Raw genomic sequence first — 10462 nt, forward strand, 5'->3', positions numbered from 1 at the left:
TTCAATTGCTTATCTTGCCAGTAGTCTGTTTTACATGTATGAGTGATTGAACTTTTAAAAAAAAATTATAGTATTCATAAAAGTGTTGTGACTTAAATTTATATTTGTCGGACAATGAGAAAGTTATAGACTTTTAAAATACATAAATATCACAGTTGTTTTGTTTTCAAGGCGATGTAAAAAAAATAGCAAGTTTTAATATAACATACTTTCAATATGGGTCTTATTTCGAGACATAATGGTAAAGATCAAACAAATACAATCTTTTTCATTTCTAGGAGTATTTGATGGATACTTACATTTTTCAAGAGTGCAGCTACATTTCTAAACTTCAATATGGCTGCTGCTATTTCTAGAAATTAACATTTTTTTCATATCTTTTCGGCATTGATCGGATATTGAAAAGAAAATTCAGGAACTTCTATTAATAAAAACTCAGACTGTTTCAAGTAAGATTTGTTTTCAACGATTCCTCCACATTAGGGTCCAACTTTATTCAACTTGAGCAAACAAGCATAATACAAAAGTTAAGAAATTATGACATGCAAAATATCTAAAAATAACTGGCAAATAAAACACTGAGCGCAAATGAACTCGGTATGATCTCCAACACGAATATGTCGAACATTTCTTGCTATCTCGGATAATGTTTCAAATCCCGTCAAAAGTCCTTTTTATTGTTTGTAATTCAACTCCGTTTAATTCGAATTTGATACATTTCTACTTCTTTTGTGTCGAAGTAAATTTGAAGCCCCCGCAGTGTGTGCAAGTAAAACAAAACCTAAATGGAATCATAGTCATGTGATGCAAACAGAAGAATATCGACTTTAAATAAGAAGTATTTCGATTTGCTATACGTACGGATAACGTATTTCTACTGGTGCACACACACATATTACTCTAAAGCATTACCGGTTCCTTTAAATTCGAGATGACATGAAAACTTCACGCAAATTAGGAATATCTTTATCATAAAACCATTTGCTATATATGTGCAGCGCACGTGATACTTTTTTCTGTTATCTTTTTATCTACAGGTTAGGCTTTTTGAAGAACTTTCTGATACCTGGTACTTCGTTGTATGCTGGTGGCCGTCCTGAAACTTGACCATGTGCTGGCATTATGGCAAACACACTTGTACCAACATTACGTGCATCCATTGACGCTTGTCTGTGGCTTACACTTGATGGTTCCGCAGATTGTCGGATACTCACAGAACTAGAGGTGTTGATCTTAACATTTACTTTGTTACTCTGATTTTCAGCGACTTGCAATATTATAAAGAAGACAATAAACAGCAGTAAAAGGATTCCAGGCGTTAAACAAAGATAGAAAGAATAACCGAGCTGAGACGTAGAGTACTGACTGGCGTGTATCAAACATCCTACGAAGCTGAAAAAAGCTGAAAAGTTGAAAACATTAAGTAAGTATTTTTCTTTGTATAAATTACAACAAACTTGGCCATTTCATTTGTTGACTACGCTGACGAGTGATCCTTATTTAAAGCTCCACTCCGATATATGCAATGATTATTGCACGCACAATTTTAACCGGGTTGTGACAAGTAGAATAGCTGTCACTATTCAAATTAATACAACATTAACTTAAAGTTAATTAACCGAGTGTAATTATGGTTCTTATTTGACTTAAACATATGGTTGTGTAAATATTCAGTTTGTAATAAATTGTGATAATAAAAAAGTTACATAACAAGAAGTTGTCGAAAAGTCGAGTATGCGTTCTTAAGTGCAGCGTTTTTACAGGCTGTCGTAACATTAACAAATAACACACTATGGAGTAAATAAAGAACTGTTAGAACACATTTTAAAGGAATAATTGATAAAAATGATAAAACTGCAAACTTTTTAAATAATAACGTGTCTATTCTTTCAAAGAACAGTTACCAGAAGCACCGTAGCACATCATTAAAACCGTAAATATCCCTGCACACCAGTCATCGCAGCAGCATGGTACATACAATATGCATTTGAGAGGCACAAATATGAAACTAAATGCTGTCACTTCAAATATATAAACAACTTCATCTTTTATCCCTGAAAGTTTAATTCATAGATTCGTTTTACGGTCAAAAGTAAATCGTTTTCTACGTAAACATTTAAATGAGCTTAAATGGTTGGGTAGTGATCATAGCTATTGTAGAAACGATATTTATAACATTTTATCGACATAATTTAAACAAAAAGAAGTTAGACAGATTAATGAGTAGTAAAATGTGTTACTGCAGCAGTATTCTGTATTTTGATAGAAAATGAAATGGATCTATAGCAAAAGAAAAAATAATCAACAATAATTACCATGCCAGGTTACATCCCGTTCGTCGTGATAAATATATTTGTTTGTTTCTGAAGCCCAGTGATTAGTGAAAAGACCTGCTGGAGTTAAAGCTAGCGTACTCAGTAAGAACAAGACCGCAAGTAAGCCAGAGCAGAAGTAAAGTGTTGTATAATCATCCCGTAGATCTTCATCTAGTGAATCTATGTCTGACATATCCAGAGCCATGGTTTTATCTATCAGTATTTAACAGACACGTGCTCGATCTAGAGAAAACAGGAATATATTCACTTACATTAGTATTTAATCACAGATCAACCAGGCGTACGATGCTACAAGCAAATCATTGCTCGAGCTATTTAAAGGGACTGGCCCCGTGAGTGTTCGACAACAAACAAAAGCATTTTTCAGACTATCTCGAAATAAATGCTAAACTGTATATCGTAAGATGGGTTTAAAACATAATTACTGACAAACTGTATGTTACTGAAGCACATGAGAAACTGTTGTTTTTACAACATTTTACGCTGAAAATCAAAAAGCGTTGGTAACGCTGTACTCCTGATAAACTGTCGCGATTATGTATAACCATCTATCTTTTGTAGTTAGAGTTCACTAACACTAATTCCACTATAGCATTATTGGTTACGGCGATGGAAAAATGTCTTTATTGCTGCGGTGGCCCGGGGGTTCGATTCACGGGGCGGTCATCTTATTTCCTTGATTTGCAATTTTAAATAAATATTTTATGAACAAAAACTCATATTCTTTTGTTCATGATATGACCGACAAAACTTCAATTTGAAAGAATGGAAAGATTATTTTTAGCCAAATCTGGAGGTTAGTGCCATTAAGGTACACAGTTATCCCATCATATAGAAATATTTATGAAGCGACGTTCTGGTATAATTTAAGATTTGAAGGATTTTTTTCTGATCTAGAAGATACATGTGGTTTTGGATAATTACATTAAAACTGAAAATCATCTGCAAAAAAAAATATCATTCATTGTTCAGTATTATATATATTTCTAAAGCTAAATATCATAAAGTGCCTAACCCATCTTTCCATTATATCAACAGAGTTTGTAAAGTATTCATACGGAGTAGATAGTTGGTTGTAAAAAGTATCGAAATGTCCTTAAAGTTGAATGTATATTTGAATATGAAAGGGTCTAGTTGGAAAAGATCACAAAAATACTTTTTACAAACACTTCTTTAATGTTTCATTATTATTATTATTATTATTATTATTATTATTATGTAAATATTATTTCATGTTTTTCTTTATATAAAATTATAAGTTGTAAGGTCTGATTCAAAGGTAATGGCACTGTGTCCATGGCGCATAATTTTATAGTTATATTGTCATGAAAATTGAATTATCTTGGATGCTAACTCAATTTTGACTTTGCTATTGATTGAGATATAATCAGCCCTTCAGCCCTGAGCTGATGAGATCGCCAGATGATTGCCTACAAATGAGCACTCACTTATGCGCCTAATGATTTTAATTCCTCACAATCATTGTGATTTTTTATATAGCACAACCATCTATGCCCCTATGATTAACTTCAGTGGAAGAGATACATAGCCTGCTTAGAAATAACAAAACTTCCACATATCCGATTACACATTTTCTTATCCCGTAAGTTGCACACTTTGTAGATTTGTGCAATTTGTACGAAAGACCCGTGGTGACATTTCAACTTCATTATTTCACGATTTCTGCTTCCTGATTTCACGATTTCCACTTCATGAATTCACGATTTCACGATTTCCACTTCATGAATTCACGATTTCACGAATTCACGATTTCACGAAAAAACTTCACGATTTCTTGATTTCACGATTTCATGATTTCACGATTTCTTGATTTCACGATTTCAACTTCATTATTTCACGATTTCTGCTTCCTGATTTCACGATTTCCACTTCATGAATTCACGATTTCACGATTTCCACTTCATGAATTCACGATTTCACGAATTCACGAAAAAACTTCACGATTTCTTGATTTCACGATTTCATGATTTCACGATTTCTTGATTTCACGATTTCCACTTCACGAATTCACAATTTCACGATTTCCACTTCATGAATTCACGATTTCCACTTCACGAATTCACGATTTCACAATTTCCACTTCATGAATTCACGATTTCCACTTCATGAATTCACGATTTCCACTTCACGAGTTCACGATTTCACAATTTCCACTTCATGAATTCACGATTTCCACTTCATGAATTCACGATTTCCACTTCACGAATTCTCGATTTCACAATTTCCACTTCATGAATTCACGATTTCACGATTTCCACTTCACGAATTCACGATTTCCACTTCACGAATTCACGATTTCACAATTTCCACTTCATGAATTCACGATTTCACGATTTCTACTTCACGATTTCACGATTTCCACTTCACGAATTCACGATTTCACAATTTCAACTTTATGAATTCACGATTTCATCATTGTGAAATCGTGAATTCGTGAAGTGGAAATCGTGAAATCGTGAATTCATGAAGTGGAAATTGTGAAATCGAGAATTCGTGAAGTGGAAATCGTGAAAAATTCGTGAAGTGGAAATCGTGAAATCGTGAATTCATGAAGTGGAAATCGTGAATTCAGGAAGCAGAAATCGTGAAATCGTGAATTCATGAAGTGGAAATCGTGAAATCAAGAAATCGTGAAATCATGAAATCAAGAAATCGTGAAGTTTTTTCGTGAAATCGTGAATTCGTGAAATCGTGAATTCATGAAGTGGAAATCGTGAAATCGTGAATTCATGAAGTGGAAATCGTGAAATCAGGAAGCAGAAATCGTGAATTCGTGAATTCATGAAGTGGAAATCGTGAAAACAGGAAGCAGAAATCGTGAAATAATGAAGTTGAAATGTCACCACGGGTCTTTCGTAAATTTGAGCTTTTTTTGAATGCTTATTTTTCCGTAACTTTGCTTTGTATAACAAGACATGCTTAGATATTTCGACAGGCTGGCATCTGTCTTCGTATAGGTACTGACAAAATAACATGTAGGTGATACTCTATTTTGGAACGTTTCTTATTTTTCTCCTGATATTAGTACCATTACAACATATCCAATAAGGGCAGTAATTCGGTCGGAAAAAAATGCTTCCATGGTGTAGTCTAAAAAAGTCCCTTATTTTTCCATTTTTTGCGCAAATTCGTTTGGGACGAGTGCTTTTATCCCACAAATTCACTGCTAGAATACATCCTGCATAATACCACAGTCACACATACGGCGCGGATAGCTACGTTTAGCTACGGATAGAAACGTAGTAATTAATACGGGTTACTACGTTAAGGTACGGCTCAGGTACGGATCGATACGAATCGATACGGATTACTACGTTTCTATCCGTGGCTAGACGTAGCTATCCGCGCCGTATGTGTGACTGGGGTATTAGATGAAACAGTGTTTATGATTATGCTCGAACTATGGCAAGTTTTTACATCGAAACGGAAAGTAGGGTTTATTAGGCAAAGAAGAGCAAATATGCGCCATTTTTAATGGGAGCACTGTAGGACCACATTCGTAACAGATCGCATTTGTAACAGATTTCGTACGTATGCGATCGCATTCGTAACAGGTAAAATGTGTTACGAATGTGTTTGTCCAACATGGGGGTTGACATGAGAAGCACATATGTATCATGTTGAGTTTTATACTGCAAATGTTCAATCAGTTGGTTATCATTGCAACATCATTAAATGATTGCCATAAGCACCATCACAAGTTAGCGTGGTCGTCGTCGACGTCAAAAACTTCATAAAATTATTTGAGCCGCATCATGAGAAAATGGGCCTTCGGAAATCTTCGAGGCTTTGCAACCAGTGTGGGCCCAGATCAGTGCAGCCAACACGGTTCGCTGTTATCTCAAAGAAGGCTTATTCTACCTGAATATAAAGTTTTCTGATCCTAATTCAGATGCATAAATGCCAGATCACCATATACAATTTGTCATGGACGGAGTCGTTAGCCTTAAGTCTAGGAGGGTCCGACCTTGTGCATGCTGCGAACTAATGTATATGAGATTTTATGAAAATACACCTTAGGTTTTAATTACCCTCACGACCTCATCCCACTGAGCTTGCTTGTAAGGATATAGGCCTTCGTTTATTATAATCCTGCCGTGAAATAGCGGAGTTTGTGCGTTCGTGCAGTTATATATAGGTTCTTGTCCTTGGTATAACTTGCCCATGCATTGTCAGATTTTCAAATTATTTGGTACAAATGATCAGCACGGATAGAAGGTTTGTTGCGATCATGATCCGTGTTGCTATATCCAAGATCATGGTCACAGCTTTGAACTTAGATAAATTTGTTTTGTTATTTTGCTGTAATATATACGTTTGTGTCCGGATCATAACTCGCTTTAGTCAGATTTCCAAATACCTTGGTACAAATAACCACCATTTATTGACAATCTGTAGTGATCATGTTACACCTATTACTGCAAACGACTCAAATTTTGGCACCCTGTAGAATGGTTTTGAAGAATATTATGTTTGTTTGTTGGATTCAGAGCGCCTGTTTTCAACAGTATTTAGGTAATACAGTTTAGGGCAGTTAATCTTACCATTGATCCTACAACGGACCAGTCCAAGATAATGATGATGATTATGATGATGATGATAATGATAATGATGATAAAAATGTCAAAAATATCAAAATAAGTACAACAGTATCTTTATGTTAGTAACAGACAACTTCCGAGCTTGAAACAGCACCGGTAGGCGGAAATCGCAACAGATACGCGTAGTTATCACCCAGTCTCGAACGTGAATCCCTCGACACTCTAGTCGATGGTTAGTTCCTCCCATTAATATTAATTGAAATTATACCCTGGCTCATATACGAGTTTACACTCATACGTTTACGGGTCTGGTAAAACGCACCGATACACGTAAAGTCTTAACTGGGTGGATGAGAGACACAATATCTCTGGAAATTCCGGCCCTGACTGGGAATTCAACAGGTTCCGCCGGTTTCGTAATCTGCAAAACTATCCACTGCACCACCCTCACCGACGGAGTTACTTGTGCCGCTCCTATAGAGATACAAAATAAAAGTGTTTCCATACGAATGCAGACACCAAGCCAGGCAAGAAAACTCTCTTAGTAAATATAATCTAATAAAGTTCACGTCGGGGTTTTGAATAGGACATATTTCATTTGATGTATCCATTGTCGTCGGTATAATTTTTTTTTTTTTTTTTTTTTTTTTATGTTCAAAGCAATGCGAATTGACAAAGATAAACAAAACGAAAACGAAAAACCTATCTTGCAGCGAACCCGCGCACGCCGACGACATCAGGATCAGAACAATAGCCATGAGCAGTCTTCGAATAGTCAAACTAGTAGTCACTATTTAAAAGTATACATACATGTATATATACCCGGTGTTCCACGAAAACAAGCTTTTACAAGACTTTCTATGTTGAGACTGCCTTGATCTTGTTTTAGTGCATTTTATTTGTTGTTGAAGCGATACAACCTATAAAAGTTGAACAGGGGTTGCACGTGGTGTGCATCTTCCCCTTTAATCATACATATTCATATATTCATGCATTCAGTAAAAATAAAATATTACAAACCAAAACCGATATGGGAAATTTATAAGTGACATGTACATGTAGTACCATGCTACTATGAACAGACCAGTCATGAAAACGGTATTCTTTCCAAGTTTAATAGCCAGATAACAAACCAGTACCAAGATATTAACCTGACCGGAAATATCCCTCTAATCAGCAAGAGGGTCGTCATCGCCCACTATCGCTAACAAGAGTAATACTACACTATACATGTTATTAAATCTGCGATTTTTGCCATTTCAGGGGCCATAACTCTAAGACAAATAGCGTGATGTGGCTAGTCTTCGAGGAAAAAAGCAAGATCTTAATGATATATAATTTCAGTGCAAGTTTGGTCATAACTCCAAGACAAATGGTGCCATTTAGCTGTTTTCGCAGGGAACCGAGATGTTATAGATATATAACTTCTATACAAGTTTGGTCAAAATGAAGTAATAAATAATTATGGTCTCTATTGTGTTCACAAGACTAAAATAAGCAAATTTTGCTATTTCAGCCATTACTCCGAGACAAATGGCGCGATATGGCTGTTTTAAGGTAGTTCTGCACGTTAGGATGAAAATTTTTTCTACAATGTAGAATTTGATTAAACTCTGATTTTTCAAAACTTCCGAATATACTAAGAAAATTCAGCAAATAAAAAAGATGGGGTCGTGTGCTTGATTTTTTGCTAGACTGGTTTGAAATATTTCGACCTCACGCAAGTTTTCATAATGGGAGTCTATGGGGAAAACGCAATTTTCATAACATTTTCGCGAATAGAAAGTTTTCTACAATGTAGATTTTAATGAAACTTCTCTCAGTCGTAAATACACATATGGCCTATAATATGGTGAAATAAAATGTATAGGTCCATATGCTTATTTTTGAGATATCTGGCTATGATTACAGTGAACCGCCTATTTCAAGCTAATTTTAAGACATTATTTTGAATTATTTAACATGTAAGATTTTTTAAATATCATATTTTAACTTAAGAAAGATAGTAACAGTGCCATTTTAATACATTTACTCCCGGGTTGCCCTTAACTCACTCATTAACTGACTTCCGGTTCCGTACGCCGAATCCGGGCATTATTCTACGTTTTCTGGTTAAATGACGTTACGCCATCACTTCCGGTTTATCAAACGTGCAGAACTACCTTAAAGGAAGTGAGATCCTTCATAAGTTCAATAAAAATCAAATAATAAATGTAATCTCCATTGTGTTGACAAGGATAAATCAGCATTTTTTGTCTTGCCAATTCAGGGGCCATAACTCCAAGTAAAATGGTGCAAAACGGTTGTTTTTGAAAGGAACCGAGCTCTTATAGATATATAAGTTGTGTGCAAGTGTAATAAAAATAAACAAAAAATGTGGTCTTTATCGCGTTCACAAGGCTAAAATCAGTAATTATTTCCATCTCTGGGGCAATAACTCCAAGACGAATAGCGTGATATGGCTGGTTTTTGAAAGGAACCGAGATATCATAGATATATACACGTTCTGTGCAAGTTTTGTCAAAATCAAATAATAAATGTTGTCTCTATCGTATTCACAAGAAAAATGTGAACGGACAGACGGTCGAACGACGGACGACGTACAAAGAATGATCACAATAGCTCACTTTGTCACTTCGTACAAGTGAGCTAAAACATGTTACAAATGTGTTTCAGATGTAAAAATGCACTTTTTTGTTCATTTTTCCGATTGAAAATGACATGTGACAAATGTGATCAGATGTCACATAAAAAATCGGCATCGGTCACATTTGTCTCAAAAATTGTTACAAATGTGCTTGATTACTGTTACATATGCGATCTAATTTGTAACACCTGTTACAAATGCGATCTGTTACGAATGTGGTCCTACAGAGCACTGACCACAACTGACTGGCATTTACATCTATTCAATCCCTTTTTTCTTTTTGATTGTTTCGTTAATTTATGCCAGAACGTTTATGAAAAATAGGCGTAGGAAAAAGTGGTTCTATAAAGATACGTAAAGACGACATGAAGGTGTCGTTTTTTTATATGAGACAAAGGAGGATTCGAATAATTGACCTTCAACCAATATTAACAGCTTTTCGTACTCTCACACCTAAAATAAATCTTCAAAACCCAGTCCTTTTCCTCCCGCATTTGTCATAAAAATTTCGCTGGTAAAGCCATTTTTTTTCGAACCAATTTAAGTATATGTATCTTTAAGATATAGTAAAGCGGAAAAACTAAATATATATACTCGTATGTACAAACTTAACAATTTCCGCACATCATAAGTTTAACATCTCTTGAATATTTTTATGATAATTTCAAAGAATAGTTATAATAGACCAAGGTATTTGGATATGAACTTCTCTTGTTTCTTTTTCATTATATACGTCTGTCATTATTGCTTGATCAACTTTCGTATCACAAATACTTTATTTTAAATTTAATCTAAAATCATACTTACTTTTACTAAAATCCCTTCTTGAATGTATTAGTCTATCAGAAAGAAAACGTAAGAGATCGTATATACTCAGTGCTGCTTTGGTTCGACCGTAACGTTCCTAAAACAGCACT

The 10462-nt window shown here is 35.0% G+C and overlaps 1 protein-coding gene across 1 annotated transcript; it reads right to left on the minus strand.

Annotated features, from left to right (window-relative positions):
- On the minus strand, window positions 1-10411 carry LOC128552909 (uncharacterized). The gene is made up of 4 exons (XM_053533984.1): window positions 10353-10411; window positions 2316-2558; window positions 1905-2054; window positions 1-1402 (listed from the first exon to the last, which is right to left on the minus strand). Exons 2-4 carry the CDS (start codon window positions 2518-2520, stop codon window positions 1032-1034), a joined length of 726 nt encoding a protein of 241 aa, XP_053389959.1. The 5' UTR covers window positions 2521-2558; window positions 10353-10411; the 3' UTR covers window positions 1-1031.
- Between the last annotated feature and the right edge of the window lie 51 nt (window positions 10412-10462).

Source organism: Mercenaria mercenaria, unplaced genomic scaffold (genome assembly GCF_021730395.1).
Source record: "Mercenaria mercenaria strain notata unplaced genomic scaffold, MADL_Memer_1 contig_3284, whole genome shotgun sequence".
In the NCBI taxonomy this organism is placed as follows: domain Eukaryota; kingdom Metazoa; phylum Mollusca; class Bivalvia; order Venerida; family Veneridae; genus Mercenaria; species Mercenaria mercenaria.